This window comes from Mauremys mutica, chromosome 5 (assembly GCF_020497125.1).
Source record: "Mauremys mutica isolate MM-2020 ecotype Southern chromosome 5, ASM2049712v1, whole genome shotgun sequence".
NCBI lineage: Eukaryota > Metazoa > Chordata > Testudines > Geoemydidae > Mauremys > Mauremys mutica.
This window is the reverse complement of record NC_059076.1, coordinates 35,088,646-35,109,239: the sequence shown is the minus strand read 5'-3', so window position 1 is coordinate 35,109,239 and position 20,594 is coordinate 35,088,646. Positions and strand designations below refer to the sequence as shown.

The 20,594-nt window shown below is 39.3% G+C and overlaps 1 protein-coding gene across 24 annotated transcripts in view; it reads left to right on the top strand.

The window, feature by feature from the left end:
- SGMS2 (sphingomyelin synthase 2) overlaps positions 1–20,594 on the top strand; it is an 84,617-nt gene that overhangs the window by 58,240 nt on the left and 5,783 nt on the right. For 14 of the 24 annotated variants that reach the window (XM_045019825.1, XM_045019817.1, XM_045019812.1 and 11 more), the window contains 3 exons: positions 11,037–11,707; positions 12,920–13,037; positions 18,815–18,968. In XM_045019825.1, the coding sequence (XP_044875760.1) occupies positions 11,253–11,707; positions 12,920–13,037; positions 18,815–18,968 (727 nt within the window). In that variant the 5' untranslated portion in view covers positions 11,037–11,252. Of the gene's footprint in view, positions 1–2,240; positions 2,339–3,819; positions 3,936–6,132; positions 6,156–8,537; positions 8,609–10,358; positions 10,470–11,036; positions 11,708–12,919; positions 13,038–18,814; positions 18,969–20,594 lie in introns of those variants that run through there. The other 10 variants (XM_045019827.1, XM_045019826.1, XM_045019822.1 and 7 more) reach the window with 7 other exon arrangements.

Below are 20,594 nucleotides of genomic sequence, written 5' to 3'. Positions count from 1 at the left end.
AGGAAACCAGTCTAACGTACTGGCTCTCTTTCACGTTTCCTCTCTCCATGTCTATTAAGCCTTTCTGTATAGATTGTGACTGTCTCCAGTGTACAAAGTTTTTGTATACCCTAAAATGTTTGGGATTAGTTTCAAACCCTGTAATCTTTATTACAATAAGTCAGAAAGAGAACGGGCAGGAACTCTTCCAAATGAGATGTTATCCACCCTTTAGTTGCATGACAAATATACATCACTTAATATGGTTTTTATCTGTCAATATTTAGATTAGCAAATCAGAAACAAATATTTTGGACAAAGATTTTTCCTGTATGTATTGCATTTTATTTTAAGATATATTAAAATATTTACTTAATAAATATTGACCTGCAAATTTAGGGGCCCAGAATCTGATCCAAAGCTCATTAAAGTGAATGGATGTCTTTATGTTGATTTCAGTGGGCTTCAGTTCAGATCCTCAGTGATTATCACAATGACCATTTATTTAAAATGAGGTACTCGTGGCAGTAATAACTGTGCCTGGTAATAAGTGTTTGTAGGATTAGGCCCTTAATTAGATTTTTAAATACCCTGTCCTTGTATCGATGTAAATTCACTGTTACACTGTACTTCATTAAATTGTCAGTGCAGATATCATTAAAGAAAAAGTAAAAGGCAACTTAGTAACTTATTTTTTTTGCCAGCTTTCAAAGGAAACATTGGTAGAAATTTTAGAATTCCTTTAGTTTCATGTTATTTTACAATTGATAAATCCTAATTTCATAGAAAATGTTTACATATGATTTTCTGCTGTGATTTGTACACAGTTATATTTATACATTTCTGCTTTTTATAACCATTGCTAACTAAACATTTTTAGGCTGTGTGCATGAAGAAGGAGGTAGCTAAAGTGTAGTTTTATGTATCTTGGAACAAATTTTTATAAGGAAGAGTATATATTAAAACAGACAAGGGTTTTGCCTCATTTTAAGAAATTCAGCTATGTAAATCGTTATTCCATTTTGTGTGCATGTATTATGTAAATATGAAAACCAAGTAGGAAAAAAAAATTTCAATAAGACTATAAACTTTACCTGTGGAGTTAGTCTCTTTTTAATAGTGCTGCAAGATATTTTATCCTTTTTGCTTTTTCTCCAGTATATTGAATTCAGGAGATTGTTCTTTCATCTACAGTGACTGCAGGGAGTGTGAATCTTCTTGTTTGTTTGCAGAAAATGATCCCTGAAATATACACCTCTACCCCAATATAACGCGACCCGATATAACACAAATTTGGATATAACGTGGTAAAACAGTGCTCGGGGGGGGGGGGCTCCGCAGTCCAGTGGATCAAAGCAAGTTCGATATAATGCGGTTTCCCCTATAACGGTAAGATTTTTTTGGCTCCTGAAGACAGCGTTATATTGAGGTAGAGATGTATACTGAAAATGAAGATTAAATGGTGGGAAACAGAAAAATGAGTGGCTTCATTTACAAATGTTGCATTAGTATAATATTCCATTAACATAATTTAGAGTTGCATTTAAATTCTGGTGGCAGAAACTGGAGCCAGACAGCTACATTTAGTTGTGGGGAAGGTTTTTTTTTGTTTTGTTTTGGTTTTGGGTTTTTTGTATTTCTTTTTAAAAAGTGACTTCATGCATATTTTTTATTACTTTAGAAAATTAAGACTAAATGCAGGTTGTATATTGTCAAAATAACACTGTAGTGTAAGAATTACTTCCCTTCCCCTCACTCCCAAGAACAAAATCATGGTTACACATTTAGCTAAGCATAGAAGTCCCCAGTTTCTATTCATACCATTTGGAACAAAAGCCTAGGTGAAAGTCAAATCCTTGAACACAGTGGGCTGAATTTACCACTGACAGAAATGGGCACAATTCAGTAGAATTTTATTTGCTTATGATAGAAATAAATTTGGCTTACAGTGTTCATTTTTAGGGTAGAATAAAAGGATATGTGATGTATTTGATCCTGTAGCTGTCATCTACACACACGCATCACTGAGTATTGAGTTCTTTGCTCATTCACCATGCTTCCATAAAAATATACTAATCGCAAGTTCCAGGTTAGCTGGTTTAAAGCAATGTTTCAATAGCATTGAGGCAGGGTTTGGAAGTTATGTAATGTCTATCTCTAATACTTTTATAATCCATACTACAGTATCTAGGCATCAGCTTTTGTGTTTTGACAACAGTAATATTTTAATTTTAACATACAGAAGGGAAGGTAACATCATTGTTCTACTTCAGTAGAGTTTCCAAATGAAGGGAGCATATCCTGCATGGCATTTCTGTTTGCGGTTCTATCCACTGATCAAAGAAATGTGAAAACAAAGGTGAGCCAGAGCAAATGTATTTAGTGATTAGAACATACAGTTAGTATATGAGTCACAGATCATTCAATAGGGGAAACCAGTAAGTGATTCTGATCTGTCTACTTTGAGGCGTAATTGTAACCACCTTTCTCAGACTGCTACAAATATTTTTTTTTGTTTTGTTTCTTAACCCAGACATCAAACAAATAGGTGAAACTAGGATTAGGATGGCTCAGAAGCTTGATGATGAATGTGAAAACCTTTACTACCAAAGTTATTGGTTTAAATCCATCCCAGGTCAAAAATGCCTTCAAGTCATTGGCCTCAGATGGCTGTTCATCCTATATCAAATGATTTGTTGTAATCTAGTTGTCACTGGATATGTGTCCATGTCATTATGATTGCTGTGTGGTGATGCTCTTAAAGGAGAGGGACAGTCTAGTGATTAGAATGCTAGCCTGGGCTGATGACCCTTATTCAGGTGCAAAACCTTCCTTTGCCACACACTGTATGAGCTTGTGCAGATCAGTTTCTCTGTACTTCGGTTCCCTATCTGTAGAATGGGAATAATAGCACTTCCCTTCCTCGCAGGAGTATTGTCAGAATCAACACATTAAAGATTGTGAGGTGCTCAGATGTGACAATAATGGGGGGCCATATAAATAGCTAAGATAAATAAAAGTGTATCATAAAACCTGTTAGCAGTCCCGGTAGAGAAGCATAGGTCTTGAATGGTTTCTGCGGAACACAGATGAGTTAGTGGGGTATAGGGTGACCAGATAGGATGTGGAAAAATTAGGACACTTCCCACCCCCTCAGGGAGAGGGGTATAAATGCATATATAAGACAAAGCCCCTAATATCTGGATATCTGGTCACCCTAATGGGGCGACAAAGATGAAGCTTGCCTTGCTGCTGTTTGTTCAATATCTGTTCTGTAAATAACCATGGTTGGTCACATGATACCTTTCCTAACTCCAAATTCACTTTAAAAGATATGTTCTACTGTTGGGAGTTGAAATGTAGAGAAACATTTAGTTTTCATAGGTTTATAGGTTCACAGATATAGAAATGTATTAGATAGAGTTGGACAGGAAATGATTTTCCCATCCTATGAAAATTTTAAGATTTGACATCTTTCATGTTCTGCTCTGGGATGAACCTGAGGCCTTTTGACACTTTTTTTTTTTTTTGAGTGGGGCACAAAAAACAAAGAGAATAGCCAATAAGCCAGAGGGTAGGGTACTCACCTGGGATGTGGGGACCCAGGTTCTAGTCCCTGTTCTGCCTGATTCAGCCTTTAACCTGCATCTCCCACATCCCAGGTGAGTCCCTTACTCACTGAGCTAGTAGCTCTTCTGGAGTGGGTCTTGTTCTGTGGCCATAACCAGAAATTCCATCCTGGACCTGAGAAATCTTTCTTGAGAAGTTTGATTTTGACAAATTGTAATTTCTTGAGCGAGTGCCATTTCTTTGAAAAATTCCTAACCAGCTCTATTATAGGGCCATGTAACAGGGTTGTCCTCCAACTGAGCACTGTCTCCAGGCTAGAGGTCATGCTGTAGCGCCTGCCTCGGTTTTCCTTCTTGGCTGCTCAGTAACTCATCACCATCCAAAAGGTAATTAAAACTCTCCCCTTCTGGGGTTCAATTTATTTAATCTTTACACACATTGGCCCTGCAGGCCCCATTCCCAGTTTAGTGCATCTCTCTCTCCTCTAGGTAGGGAGTCCACAGCCTTCCTTCCTGGAGCAGGGTCTAGGTTCACCAGCTCTCAGTTCTTTATGTGGCTGGACCTCAGCCTTCAGGCTCTGACTTCCAAATTTGCTTGGCTTAGGTTATTCACAGTCCTCCTAGCTAGGACTTGAGACTCCCTGGTCTCAAGGTCTTCCCTGCAGAAGCCTTTCCACAGTCTCTCTGCAGTCTCTGTCACTTTAATAATCTGGGTTGGCTAACTCCAGGCCTTCCAGCAATCATTAAAGAACAAGCCACCCTAGTGTAGACCATCTAATGCATTTTCCTGTTAGTACAGTATTGTGTCCTATCAATGGTTCAATCATACTGTTTAGGCACAGCCCATAGTAAGGGATTCCTCCCTTAGCTTCTTGGTGCATGGTAGGAGGACACCAATTGCTGTAGCCTTTTATAGCATGCATCACATTCCAACCTACTCTGCCTCCATGTTGCTCTTGCTCTGCGGTCTGAAGACTCACTCAAGAGCTTGGAGGATGGAGCAAGACCAGGCCTCTGCCTTTGTAGGGACACTGTGCACCCCTGGGTAGTATGTAGTCTCACTGCTTCCCTGAATTGCCTGGCTCTTAGAGAGACCCCACTGAGGGGCAATAATGCTTTGAGTGTAGCACTCACACACTAACATACATTTTGTAATTTAAGTGTAACTTTTTTGATGGAAGAACGTGGTGGAATGCCAGCCAGGGCTATATCTTCCAGTGCCCTATCGCTTTTAAGGTTTGGAACTGTGCTAAAGAGGCTCAAGGGGGGAAAAGGTCTGGGGAGCAAGATGTGGTCAAAAGAGTTGGGTGTTCCTGGTAAGCTCTCCAGCAATAGGGCGCATGTAAGCTGTGATGTGTTGGATTTTGACACGTTTTAATAAAATGCTTTAGTTTAAAATAACACTCTGGTCTGGTAGTGTAACACTGCATACTTCTCTCCTCAGTGTATCTGCATGGAGGGCGGGGGAGAGGTACAATCTGACCTATAGTTTTTAATAGAGAATAATTAATATATATAATCTTTCTTTCATTCATTTGTACATAGCTGCCACTTACAGCAGATGAATCCAGAAACAGTTAATAGCAAACATCCAAGCTGTCTGTTTTCTGTTGTTGCATTTTGTTTAGAGACAGTCTTCCTTGGATTTATTCTTGGTGGAGCAGTGTTAACATCACTTTGTTAAACAACTTGCTTTCCATTGCTAATCTGTGGATACTTGCCATAGAAAATTAACATTGTGTGTTCTTTCTAAACTACTGCTAAAAAAGGTGTCCTGTGAGTCAGTCTAATTTTTAAAAATGGCATAAATGAATCTGATATATAATGACATGTTTGACATTTCTACAGGAACTTAGGATTTCTCACAGAATACTGGGAGTGTACAAAACATGGAACAACATGGAACAATAAAATCTTTAAAAAAAAATCAAAATCTAGTTTTCAAGAAACATCAAATCAGATTATTAATAATACTCCTGAAATATGCAATGGCATTAGTAAGAAAGCCTTAAAACTATAAAGGCTCGATCCTGCTTCCATTGAAATCAATGCTAAGACTCTGTTGATGAGTATTATGTGTTCAGGATTGGGCCTTAACTGTATCAAAGGTTAAAAGATGGAAGTGTCCCTTGCATTTTTTAAAAAACAAAAATTGAGTAATGCTTTGACTAGTTTCTGTGTTATGATGATAGTTTTTTGAGGAAGGACCTGCACAAATGTGTTGTATTTAGAGTGTTCTTGTGTACGTTCTCTCTAAAGATTCATAAGAAGTTCGCTAATGTTATTGCTAGTAGGGGGCTATGGACTACCACAAAGAGCCTATTACTATGCTAACCTGAATACCATTATACATACCATTACATTGAAAGAACATTATTAAGGCTGCAAAGTCAAGCATTCAAAAATTAGGCCATATGACACTACAGCTGGGATTGATGCTCTGAGATCGACCCACCAGCGGTCGATTTAGCGGGTCTAGTGAAGACCCACCAAATCGACAGCAGATCACTCTCCAGGCAACCCCTGTACTCTACCCCCGACCAGAAGAGTAAAGCAAGTGGACAGGAGAGTTTCTCCAGTCAACCCCCCCGCAGTGTAGACCCTAAGGTATGTCAACTCCAGCTACATTAGTTGTGTAGCGTAGGTCAACTTACCTTGGTAGTGTAGACATAGCCTTAGAAAAGTCAAGAATTAAGCTTGCCTGTGCAGTGTTAATTTAGCCCCCTTGTGTTTATGCATTATGACACTTCCACACAGTCCTTAATTTCATGATCATAAATTATCTTTTTTTCTACAGGACCCTTGTCTCCTTCAGAGCACAGGAAAGATGGTGCTCACTTAAGGACCTGCTAGTCAATATTTTATTTTCTCCATTGTTCAGTGTGTTACTCCAGGCCTTATTTACTTCTCCTTCCCCCACCTCCCATTTCTCTTACTGGCTTTTTCTATTTCTCCAGTCCCCCTCCTCACCAACTCCCAGTATCCCCAAACTCCTTGTCCCAAACTGCTCCTTTTTCTCCCCTCGCCCCTAATTCAGCTTTTATCTCTTCTGTATTCAAATTGGATGGTTTCTTCCTCCATGTTTGCTGGATGCCAGCAGAAGGGTCATATAAGAGGGAGGCTTCCTGTTCTCAGTTCCAGTGTCTGACCCAGAGCAGCTGGGAGCAGTAATTACAAGGAAAGTTTTTCTGATTTCCCCCATGTACAGTCAAGTCACACATAGAAGTTGACAGGCTGGAGCATGCTTCTTGAGGAGTGATTATCTGGAGATTTTAGCTGTTAAAATACAAGAGTTCTCTACATATGTGAGTCTCTTTAAAACCTTCTTGCTTGGCCAATCTTGGGTGGATTTTCATGATGAAGGCAAAAAGCATGTTGCTGGACACAAAGTTGAACTTCAAGTCCCTCCTTCAAAGCATATGGGAGCTAACGCATTTCAAAGAAACAGTCTCAATTTTTTAACATGTAAAAATATATTTTGCCCCTTGCCTCATTTTTGGAAATGGCTTAACTCGTTTTGGCTGAAAATTCCTTTTCTCCTCCTCCTTCTGCTCCCCCCCCAAAACAAAACAAACAAAAACAGAACAGCCTGAGGCAGATGCAATTTTGGCCCAAATGGTTATTTTTGCAAAGTTATAAGTAAGGTTACGATTTAGTCACAGAGGTCACGGCAGTCACGGATTCTGTGACTTTACTGGACCTCCATGACTTCTTCCGCTTCAGCTGTTAGCAGCTGAAGCTGGGACTGCAGCCGGGCTGTGCATCCCTGTCCCGCAGCTATAGCCAGCTCCAGAGTGGGGGCTATGCTGGGGCCGCGTTCCCCTGGCCAGCGGCTGCAGCGGGAGCCATGTTCCCCGTTAACGGCTTCCCAGAGCAAGGCACTCCCCCACCGGCTGCTGCTTTGGCTTGGCAGGGGCTGCAGCTGGGTTTTGCGCCCCTGTCCCACAGCTGTGGCCAGCTCCAGAGTGGGGGCTGTGTGCCCCCCATGGCTGTGCCCCCACTGTAGCCGCTGGGGCTGTGCCCCCCACCTTGGCAGGGGTCTCATCTGTCCGTCCCCTCCTCCCCCGTGGGATTCCATTCCCTCACTTACTTAGCCCAGGCCCCAGGTATTTTTAGTAAAGTCACGGACAGGTCATGGGCTCTGTGAATTTTTTGTTTATTGCCCGTGACCTATCTGACTTTTTTTTTTTTTTACTAAAAATAACAGTGACAAAATCTTAGCATTAGTTATAAGCAACTGAAAACAGAGTGTTTTTATGGGAAGCGTAGGGAAACCTTACAATAAGCCCCACCTATAATATTGTTCATTGCTAGTAATTCAGTTAAATTTATGAGAAAGTAAGCAGTCTTCAGCCCTACCAAGAGAATAATCTAATAATACAGATTGTAGTTTTTTTCCTTTCTTGATTAAACTTCACCCAATTATTATACTGACATAATTTTAGATTTTTCTCCTTTTTTCTTAGTCTGTTATTTTTAATGTAAATTAAATCAGAAGCATTTATATGTGTGTTTGTTCATTTGCCTTCTAACTTAAGGCTATGCATAGACTTGCTTCCATTATTATGACATGAAGAGGGGCAGAACGGTCCAAGTCCTGCAGAGAAGGACTTGGGGTGAGAGGAGGAATGTTCTTGTAACACTACTGAATAGCTCATCCTCTCCCTTTTGCAGCTGCTTTGCAGATGCATTCTCCTCTGCTGTAGGAGGCATAGCTGAGAGAAGTCAGATGACCAGCTGCTCTGTGAGGCATGCTCTCCTCTTAGGGCAACAGAATTTACAATTCAAAATAAAGCCTCGAAGTTACTGCTGCCCTCATTAAATCCTCCTCTGTGGCTTTCAGACATTGCCAGAGGAATACTGGGGGGGAAAGACAGCCAATGGCAGCACGCCAAGTTTGCTAGATGTACTGCAGTTACTGTGAGAGGCCTAGATGGGAACATCAAGTATAGTGGATTTTCATGATATATTTTGCATTTATTCCCACAGATCTTAGTCTCAGTGTGTTTTGGAGGCCCTGCCCACTTCTCAGACCCAGCTCTGAGAAGAGAAAGTGGTGGGTGAGGGATGGGAATTAAAACTGCCTATGTTAGATATTCCCCTGTGAGCCTGTTTTCAGAAGGAAAATTTTAATTGGTTCATTTTTTAAAAACATATGTTTTGCTTGTCCATAAAATTTGCTGTATTTATAAAATTTTTAGACTGTGTAGATTCACAATATGACTTTTTTTTTAACTATCATTCTGTCAGTGAGGCAGGAAGAAAAATAGAAATGTTGTTTTGACATAGCAGGTAAAGCACACTTTTATTTTGCTAACTTACAAACACTCTTCCTTGGACTGCATAAACACACCTATCCCAGGTTTTAGGTTTGTAATGAAATTGTGCAAAATGATTTTGGGCCTTACTACAAATATTACAAGTTTGTATCATGAAAGTTATCTAGAGCCCAATCCCAAGAGTCTGTATGCTGAGGATCTCTGAGAAGGCATTCATTAACTCAGAGATGAGGCCAATAGTTTGGCAATGAATATGCCCAATTGTTCCATCCATACACTCAGCAACTTGACTAGAGGAAATTTGGACTAGGTGGGTCTTTCTAAGGGCGGGAGAATGAAAGAGCAGAGTTGCCTCTGAGAACTGCTTCTTTAAGAGGAAATGAAAAGGAGCAGAGGACCCAACTGGGTGGAAAGCCAAAGCATCCACAAGAGCAGTATGAACAGTAGTTGCAGAGGAGCTCTGCAAAGTGGTCGGAACCAGCATCTGTTGTTGTTTTGACGTGGGACATCATTAATTGAGTCGATTGGGTAACAGTGGTGGCCAGAATTAGTTGGTTAAATGGATTGTCTCCCTCCAATAAATCTGTCAGAGTTGTGGGTTTTTTGTTTTGTTTTTGTTTTTTGGTGGGGAGTCAAGATGTGACAATATAATTCAATTGGTGTGACTTTGGGGGGAGGGTAGTTTTGGAGGGTATGGGAGAGGTTCTCCCATGTTAAGAGGCTTTAATCCTCACATGAGGTGTTGGAAACTCTCAATCCTTGAATGTGTTGGACTTCTTAAAGTCTTTCATCATATTTCAAAAGCTCAATAATTACACTGAAGTTATTTTTCAGTAGTTTTTCTTTAAATCAAACTCTGACATAACTCGGACATATGTGATCTAATGATGTAAAGTGCTATGAAAAGCCAGGTGATATTATTATAACAGTGGGAAAGACTGGCAACTCTACTTCCATCATGATATAATACAAAAAGTATGCTATCCTCCATCCAAGCTGTGGCTACTATGTCAGTATGATGGAACATGAGGTGATGACAGTGCTGTGCCTCTGCCCATAAAGAAGCCAGAAAGGGTGAGCATTATGAGTACTCACACTGTTAGTTGAAGGTAAATGTTTTGCAGATAAGTGGGCTATTATTCATAGCTTCGTCTGAGCCATATTGAGTCATACAAATTTGTGTGCCATAGCTATGATATGAATGTACAGTAGCATAGGACTTTCAAATCAATAGGAAATTTTCAGCCATTATTTGAGCACTACAGTCTTGGAGATAGACTAGCCGTTTCTGTTCTATAGATGCAAGTAACATTCCTTTTCTTTGTGTAAAAGTTCCTTATAAAAGCACATTCTTGTGTAATGAAGATATTCTTCAGTAAAACTCCTACCTTTTTTTTTTTAAATGCAGCCTGAAACATTTTTACAATAGTACCAAAATATGCTTCCTATGCCTACGTTACAATCATACTATCAAAAAGCTTGCATAAACCTAGGAGTAAATATTGAACTCATTTGTATTTCCTCAATACAGAGTCAATGCCTGCTTCTGCTCTGCTGAGGAAATTCTCAAAATGTGCACACATGTCAGAAGCTAATTAACAGATTTACTGCTGAAAAATTGGTGAGGCTACACCAGGATCAAGTGAGGATCAAGCCCAAATAGTGTTTTGCTCTGAGTTTCTGGCCCATCCCCAGGGTTAAATAAGCCATTTGTCAATTTTATGGACATAATTGACTAATTTCTGGTGTGATCTCCATGCAGTTGTGTTGAATTTAGTAGGGTTGCTGTGGGGCGTAAGCCAGCATGGAATTCTGTTCAGTGTGTTTACATTTAATATGGTCAATGTCTGGGGAAATCTTGACTCATTGACAATTCAGAAAATCAACACTGTAATGCCAGCTGCTGTTCAAGCCATGTAAATGCTAACTCTTTGGACGAGGTTGATACCACCCACTAAAAGGACCGAGTCAAGATCAAAACCAAGTTATTCCACCTTAATTTAAAAGTTAACACCATCTACTTGGATTAACCTAGTGAACGTTTTTAATACTGCCTAATATTTGGCTGCTTTGTTTCCACAACTTCCATGTGAAGCAAACTGTGTTGATATTTAGAATGCAGATTTCCCTAAGCTATTTTTGTATTTCATTTGTGCATTGTCATGTTGCCAGCTGTACAGTTTCTGAATATGATTTTGTTGTTTTACAGATGATACAGTAAGAGCTTTTGAGGAAATAAACTGAGATTTATCTCAAAGATCTGTTGCAGAACAACTGAAAAGAGAGAGAGAATGGACAACTTCTGAAGATTTTTATTAGAGAACAAAAATCAACTGGAAACATAAGGTGGACTTAGAGGAGTAAGAAACTTTAAAAAGCATCCAGAAATTGCTAATTCCCTGGTTTGGCTCAAGGTCTTGGGATAATGGATACCATTGAGACTGCAAAGCTTGAAGAGCACATGGAAGGTCAAAACAATGACACCTCAAATGGTTATGTTCGACCTACGCTATCTGTCAGTGAGGAAAGCAAAAATGGCAATACCAAACCGAAGGGTTTACCTAATGGTTTGCGAAAAAGCACAAAGAAATATCCAGACTATATTCAGATTTCTATGCCTGCTGAATCTAGGAACAAATTTCCTTTGGAATGGTGGAAAACAGGCATTGCCTTTGTGTATGCTCTCTTCAATTTAATTCTAACGACTGTCATGATCACCGTGGTTCATGAGAGGGTACCTCCCAAGGAGCTCAGTCCTCCATTGCCAGATAAATTTTTTGATTATATTGATCGTGTGAAATGGGCTTTTTCTGTATCAGAAATAAATGGAATGATACTAGTTGGATTATGGATAATCCAGTGGCTATTTCTCAGATACAAGTAAGTAGCTGTATTTATTTCTGCTTCTACTTAGTAACAGAATTTGCTTCTGGCATCCTTATTCATGTTGAGTAGCACTTTTCTCTGAGTAGTTACGGTGATTTCCCAAAATGAATATAGGTAATAGATTGTTTTAAAGAAAACTTGCAGCTAGGCTCTGCACCCATATGTTGGAGTAGAGTTGACTTGAAAACCACAATTAAGTTTCATGAGAAATGTTGAGGTTTCAAAATTTTGTTTTCATTCTGATGCAGAATAAAAACAAGACCTATTCAGAGTAGGGACCTGAACCTTGGTCTCTCTCATTCCCACAGAGCAATTTAATCACCAGGCGATTGGCTATTCTGAGATAAATCTCTGGCTATAAATTCCATTGTTGATTTCAGAGACCTTACAGATGACATTTTCATTAAAGTGATACCATTCCCCAAAACGTTTCAGTTTTGACTAAACTGCACTCTTTGACAAAGTGCTGTGAGACCTTAGTACCCCTAAGTAGAGCTGATTGAAACATTTTCAATTAAACTTTTTTTTTTTTTTTAATTTCTGACAAGGCACTAGACAGTTCACTAGCATTATACAGGATGCTCGAGCTAGTCACATCTCTGAGAACATCAGCCCATCTTTCCCTCCAGATCACCACCTGTTTCCTCAAGAAACAATCTCTACAGATACTTTAAAGGAAAACAAACATTATTTGACATGCGATTGAAAATGAAAAGGAGATTACAAAATAATTACCAAGCAAAATAAAAACACTGCTAGGAGAACACTAGAGCTATTAAATAGGCCTGAATTTACTTACCAGCTAGTGGTTAAATTAAACAAAATCATTACATTTGCAGCAATTTCTTTCTCTCTCTTAACTGCAGCACACTCATGTTTCAATTTCTGTCTCTGCCTCTCGTTTTTCTGTGTGACATAACCCAGAAAGATGTGTCCAGACATCTGTGTGTGTGTGTGTGTGTGTGTGTGTGTGTGAGAGAGAGAGAGATCTCTCACATGGAAGTAGTACTATTGAAACTTTGTTTTCATATTGGTTAATCACAATTTAAAAGCTCTAATAAATTTAAATGTAGGGTGTTAACCATTTAATGAGGCTACGGCTACGCTGGAGGCACCATACCTCCCTCTCTCCTTGTGACAAGTAAATATATCCTGCCTTCGAGTTTATGCTTGCTTTCTTCTCTCTCCCTCCCTCCTTGTTTTCAGATCAATAGTGGGACGCAGGTTCTTTTTTATAATTGGAACTTTGTACCTGTACCGCTGTATTACCATGTATGTTACCACCCTACCTGTGCCTGGAATGCATTTTCAGTGTGCTCCAAAGGTAAGAAATCTTGGTATTGGCCAAAGTATTACACCAAATACAGTATCTGAAAAAGACATATTGGTACATTCATTTATTTTAATAAAGTTAATGTTTTTCTCCAGATATTATATGATACTCTTCAGAGATAAGAGTGGCTCCTGGCAGGTGTCTTCATATTTTTATTTTGGTGATTGCTAGGTTTTTCATTTTATTTATTGCTGTTAGTAAGGCAGGATTTTGTGAACAGTGAGCATCTTTTGTTCTTGGTTTTATGTACATATAGATATGTCAGGATTATTCCAGGCTAGAGTTTATTTATTAAAAAATCAGCCATCTAGGCTCATATCTTCAGAGAGATTTTTTTTCATCTGAGACCTACATAATATACCTTACTTTACTTTGTCAGCTGACGTACAAACCAGCTACTTGGAGGACAAGCCAGTAAAGCCTTGCATGGCAGCTAGATTTTTTGAGAGGCAATGGTGGCATGCTGTAAGCATGTTTGCCAGTGATGTTGTTTTGGCCAGGGCTGTCTGGGGCTTCTAAATCCAGATTGGGCAGCTGATACTCATGGCAATAGGTATGTAAACATGGGAAAAGCAAATATTTGTGCAAATGTAATTGTTTGTCAGTGGTACTTCTGTTGCATTTAGAGCACATCATCATTTAGTTCTGAAGATTGATTTTTTTTTCTAGAAGACATTTAATTAAATAGTCCACTACACACTGGCTTGTAAATACTAGTAAAGATATACATTATATCATAGAATGTAGGGCTGGAAAGGACCTCAAGAGATCATCTAGTCCATCCCCCTTGCTGAGGCAGGAGTAAGCATACCTATACCATACCTGAAAGGTGTTTGTCTAACCTGTTCTTAAAAACCTCCAATGACAGGGATTCCACAACCTCCCTATGTAACCTGTCCCAGTGCTTAACTATCCTTGTAGTTACAAAGTTTTCCTAACATGAAACCTAAATCCCCCTTACTGCAAACTAAGCTGATTACTGCTTCTCCTATTCTTGGCGGGCATGGAAAACAATCCATCGCCATCCTCTTTATAACAATCTTATACATGTGAAGACTGTTTATCATGACCCCCGTCAACCTTCTCTTTTCCAGACTAAACACACCAGTTCTTTCAACCTTTCCTCATAGCCCCCGTTTTTTCTAAAAAAAATTTATAATTTTTGTTGCTCCCCTCGACTCTCTCCAATTTATTAACATTTGTCTTAAAGTATATAGTAAGCAACAAATCAAAGAGTTAACTAATTAATAGTGGTACATGCAGTGTTTGTTGTAGCCATGTCTGTCCCAGGATATAAGAGAAACAAGGTGGGTGAGGTAATATCTTCCATTGGACCAACCTCTGTTGGCGAGATAGAAAAGCTTTTGAAAGCTTCTCCCTCTCACCAACAGAAGTTGGTCCAACAAAAGATATTCTTCAACACACATTGTCTGTCTAATACTGGTACAGTAAGAAATCAAACATTTTCTTCCAAGTCAGAATATTAAGTATACAGACTGAATTTAACATCCAAAAAAAAAAACCACACTAAAAGAATGTGAAGGTTGATAAATCAAGCAATGAAAAGTTAGGAACCACCAGCATTAAGGATGCCTGTGCAAATCTAATTCAGCCCCCACATGCTATGGAAGTTATTACAGGATTCCAGCAATATGTGTGAGAGAAGCAACAGCCCCAGGGAGGCTGTTCTGTCCCCTGCAATGTGACCCGGGATGCAGGAAACGTGCAAAGGAGTAAGGGAGAGCATTACCTTTTATGGCCCCTTTACTCGCCTGTGCAAGTGTATATAGTGAGTTTTGATTTTCTCCTGTGTGATTCTGTTCAGAACCTTGTACTTTATATACAATCTGTGCCTAGAACCTTGCATTTCCCTGGAGCCGCTGGTTAATTGAGGAAGGAACAACAATTTTAGCATTAGTCAAGGTGGCTGCGCTTTAACTGACAATGGAAACAACTTTTGTCTATCTATAAATGCGTTCTTTCATAATGTCTACATCTCACAACCCAAACACGGTCCCACCCACTCAGCAAGAAGCAAATTATGCCAACAATTTTTTTTTCTTTTTCTTTTTCTTTTCTTTTTTTTTTTTTTGCACCATACCTATTTGAGTCCCAGTTCTGTATTGTGATCTGTTTGAGCAGACGGCTGTGCCCACACAGAGCCCCTCTGAAGTCAGTAGGGCTCTGAGCAGGGCCTACTGACATCAGAGAGGCTCTGCATGGCACAGCCGTCTGCTCAAACAGATCACAATACAGGATCCAAGCCGAAACTTGGCAAAATATTGCCTACTGTCCCAATAAAATTATTTCCAAAGCTTATTTTCACTATCAAGAAGAAGTGGGGGGAAAAGGCTACAAAGGTCCAAAGTCATTTGAAGTGGTGATTTACCTGTTATGAAACAAATTTATAGGAAAAAGTAAATGTATAAGTAAAAGAATTGGCTTAGCCAAACATGTAGTTAGTTAAATTACTTTATTATAATTGGATAACAACAACAGGAAGATTTATCATCCACCTACATTACTCAAGCTGTCATGTTTTGCCATGTCAATGAATTACAGAAGAAAAAACTGTTCATAAGATTTAACAAATACACAATAGCAGCTCTTTTTGGTTCACTGAATAGAGATAGGCCTTGGCAAAACTGAATGTAATATCTCCAAAGAAGTTATTTTTATGTACACAAAAATTTGTTTGCATATTATAAAATAAAGTTGTTTGTTTATACAGTATTGACATGGGATAGAAATCTGCTTATGCTATCTGTCTCGGAGAGTACCCACTTCACAAATCATATCCGTTATTTTTAGTTCATACCATGTCAGATTTAAAATGCTGCCTTAAGTAAAACTGATGCAGATTTCTTTAAGTTATGGGTCTGAATTTTAAAATGTATAAAAATCAGCAATACCACAATGCTTGGAAGAAGTGTAGAATAAAGAATGAAAACACCAAACTATCAACATCAAGCAAATTTAAAAAGCAAAAAAAAAAAAAATTGATATATTTTCCTAGTGTAGACAGGACCAAACACAGTACCACACAGTAACGTGTTATCACTGGAGGTCTCGCAGCCAAGTACAGACCACGTTTAATTCTGCTTAGTTTGAGAATTTTGAGAAGTTTACACACCATGATTGCAATTTTTAATCACAGTGAAATAGTATTATGTATATATGAAATGTTAAATTATTTTACTAAAATTATTCTGGTACCTGATTGTATGTGGTGATGGTGGAGAACTGGCTTAGGCTTCTGTTATGATAACTCCAGGTCGCCAAACTAAGATTCCATAGCCCCTTTAAAAAGATTTCTTTATTGACATGTTAAGGACCGTTGAATTGTTGCTTTTTGGAAGTTTTTCTAATACTAACGTTAGCACGTTGCAGCATCTACACTAGAATTTGTATTTTAAATTGCACATTTCTGATTTTTGCTTTCAGTATTAATCCCATTCCTGAATGCTGCAATTAAAATTGGATATATGGCAATTTAAAAACAAACTTTATCCTATCAAGTATCACAGAACAAACAGTAGAATTACTCGGGACAGCTTTGGAGGAACAGAATTTCTCACTAGCAACTCAGTTCAATGAATTAATATTTCATGGCTATTCTAGAGATGGGGGGGGGGGGATATTCATTCTTGATATAATTGCTTTGTCTTAATTGGAGTTAAACCGGGGATGAACTTGTCTGGGGAATATATATTAAAATGTATGACTCTGGCACACTCTAGAGCTTTGCAAAATTTGGTTGGTTGGTTTGCAGTGTATGAATCATTTCTTCAGTTTTGATTCTGGTGGATTCATGTCTTCCCTTTGCCCCTCTCCCCCAGCCCACAACAAGTTAATCTTAGTGAAAACTGATATGAAACTGAGCATTTGCACAGTATCAGTAAGAAACTATAAATTAGCCCAAGTGTATTTGAAACGTCTATAAACATGTCAACAAACCTAGGCTGACTTTTGACTATTAACTAAGCCCCAAATTGGGCAAATTTCGTGTAGTTTGAAGTCTTGATTTGTGAACACTTTACTCCGCTCTGGATAAAGAGTGAATGACTTGCATGCAACACCTCACACAGTGATAATTTATATTGGTTCTGTTTAGAATAATTTCTCACAGTTCAGGGCAACTGAACCTGTATTCCCTTTAGTGATCCAGCAAAGGCACCCAGTCTCAGGTTTCCAGGCCCCTAGTCATTGCCTCTCTCGGGTAGAGACCTGTGTGTCTCTCCATCCTGACTAGGGCATTTCCAGGCTTCACAGTCCCTTGACTATACTGTGATATCTCCAGCAAAAGACAAGCAGCCAAAGCAGGCTTCTCCTGCTTTCTTTTCAGAGACTACTAACCGTAATTGCCAACAGTTGCAAGTTACCACATAGCACTTCCTATGAAAGCATATTTATTCTTATGGTAAAAGCATTACAGAGAAAACATATTAAAATAATAAAAGAACCTACACACGTGCTAATAAGCTTACCAGAGATCACTCCAACTGCCTCTAACATGGGCTCTGACAGGTCAGTCCTTCAAACCTCCCAAAGGGTTCTCTTTTGTGGTCACAAGTTCATAACAGCTTCAGTTCAGAACCCAGTCTTATGAGGCCTCAGGAGGCAAAGTCCTTCCAACCCTTCCCTAAGGATTCAGGCCCTCCATGGACCAGAGTTCCTGTCTGTTTGCTGGATCAGGAAGAAAGCCCTGAGTCAGCTTTAAACTCAGGCTAGTTATTCAAAAGTCCTCTCTTTGTTGCTCCCTGGAGAAACCAAACTGGGTCTTTCAACTGTCCTCAGAGCAACAGGTGATCAGCAGACGACAAGTCTCCTGTTCAGGACGAAGCTTCAAAGGCTGAGTTCATAGGTACTTCTTAGAAACTCCACTTCACACACATTGTCCCAAAAGATCAATCATGTCTGCTATATTGTTTAACATAGTCTTTTGAAGTTCATGATATCTCCTTGTTCCTCCTAAAAATTCAATAAGGTTTAACTTAACTCCATAAGGTTGCCCCAGGCTATTGCAGATACTGGCATGTGTCACCATTCTTGAAAGAGTTCTGGGGTGCGTCACACAAATGACATATATGTAATATGCACTTACACAATTCTTAATGTGTCCACCCTTTTGAAATATACTGATCAATATTATATAATGCATACAGAAAGCTTTGCGGTTATTTTTATGAAGGACGTGCACACTTTGATTGGAAAACAAGAAACAAAAAGGTTTAAAATCCAGCAAAGCATATCCTAGTCCAGGGATCAGCAACCTTTGGCCCACGACCCACCAGGGTAAGCACCCTGGAGGGCTGGGCCAGTTTGTTTACCTGCTGCGTCCGCAGGTTTGGCCGATGGCAGCTCCCATTGGCCACGGTTCACTGTTCCAGACCAATGGGGGCTGCGGGAGGGGCAGCATGCACATCCCTCAGCCCGCGCCGCTTCCCACCACCATCAGCCGAACCTTCAGACGTGGCAGGTAAACAAACCAGCCTGGCCCGCCAGGATACTTACCCTGGCGGGCCGCATGCCAAAGGTTGCCGATCCCTGTCCTAGTCTAATCCTGTAATGCCCAGCCTTGGTTGTTGACAGATTTTTTTTCTGGTAAACATGCTATTATCTTTGAGAAATACATAGACAATAGACAAAGAAGATTCAGATGTTTTAGTAGATAGAGCTTTTCATTATTATATTTTTAAGCACAAGTTGACTTAAACTTCTTGTCCAAACATATATGTTCTTCATCTTGAATTTTTCTCATTTCCCAGTTGAATGGAGATTCACAGGCTAAGGTGCAGAGGATCCTACGATTGATTTCTGGTGGTGGTCTGTCCATAACTGGATCACATATCTTATGTGGAGACTTCCTGTTCAGCGGTCACACAGTAGTGCTAACACTCACCTACCTGTTTATCAAGGAATGTAAGTTACAGTATTTAAATACAGTTGTGTTGCTGATGCCTGTGTTACAAGAAGAGCACTTAAGCTAAAACCACTTTGTTGTATTCATACATGTTTTATTTTTTTACAACATAAAACAAATGGCAAAACTGCAATACACAGTTTGACAAAATGCACTTGACCCTTCCAGAGGGTGGCTTCTGGAATGAAAGTACCACTGGCAAACATCTGTGTGTTTTGGGAGACTGATGATGTGGGAGGGGGATGGTGAAGGTAAGGTTGAGAGACAGGCTGAATCAGCTAAGTGACTATCTGTCTTTACCTCAAACAGAAGTGATATCAGCAAATAATTCTCTAGTTAATTATTTGAGAGAGAGAAATGACTCCCCTTGCTTCAATGGGAGTTATGCCTGCCTACCCCAGTGCTGAATTTGGTGCTGAGTTTGGCTTGCACAATGGAGGATACTTTTTTATAACCTCGTTTTACAGTGGTCTGTCAAAAATCTAGCTCCTGAGGGCAGTAGGGAACTCTGTGGCTTCTGGAGTCTCCCAGTATGAGTTTCAAGATTATGTAACTGAGGATCAGACTGTAAGCTGTAATATGGAGAATGCACCACTCGGACCTCAATAATTTGGCTACTTGTTTGACCATATGTCAGTACAGTAGCATTTTCTTTTAAATTCACGGCATGGCATGTATCTTAATATTAGAATCTGTCCCTATTTTATTGCTGGTTTCCTGAGTACTTTGATTGAGGCGTTAGACTTCATTACATTATTTTTCGAACTTCAGCATACAGGATAACTTAAAACATTCTTTTTTGTAAAAGAACGTCCCATCATTTGATGATTAGGCAAACAATGTTACTTGACAGTGTAAAGAGAGACCGAGAACTTCCATGTGGACATAAGACCTTTTATTTCCTTAAACAACAAAGGATTATAGCATGGTGACTATTAAGTCTAAGTCTTTGTACTATGAAATTTTCTGGTATTGTATTGTGTGTAATTAATCAATCAAAACTGCTAGAAGAACAGATGGCAGTCAGCCTAATGTTCCATGAGTAGGTGGCGACAGGATTTCCTGCTTTCTGTTTTATTAATTTTGTACATGTGTGTGTTATCAGAGCTTAACAGTGGTCATTTAAATCTTATCCTGTAATATATGCCACAGACAAGATATATTTAACTCTTTTTAAAGATTTTTTTGGTACAGTAGCATAATTCAGATGTCTTTAAATAGCAGGGCAAGAGTGGGGGAGAATAACAAGCAGACTGTACCTATAATAAGCTTTGTAAATGCTGCTTAAGAATTGGCCATGTATCCCATCTGAATTCCTCTGCTTTGTAATCAAAGTGCTCTGTACATCAGAAGTGCATAATGTACCCATTTCTATTTCCTGTGTAATTAGGAAAATGTAGTTTTCTGAGCAAGAGCATATACTAGATCATTGTTTTGAATTAGAGGTTACTTACAATATGCTCTGCTGGTCTCTTTGATCAGGCACGTTTCTTGTGAGCGAGACCTTGTTTATTTCTAGGTGTAGTTCCCCCCCGCTGCTCCCTATCCTCCCATCTTTGGCAATTGTCAGTTCATTTTACTCATAGGCAGGAAAGGCCAGGGGAGCTTTCTCCTGACCCCATGCT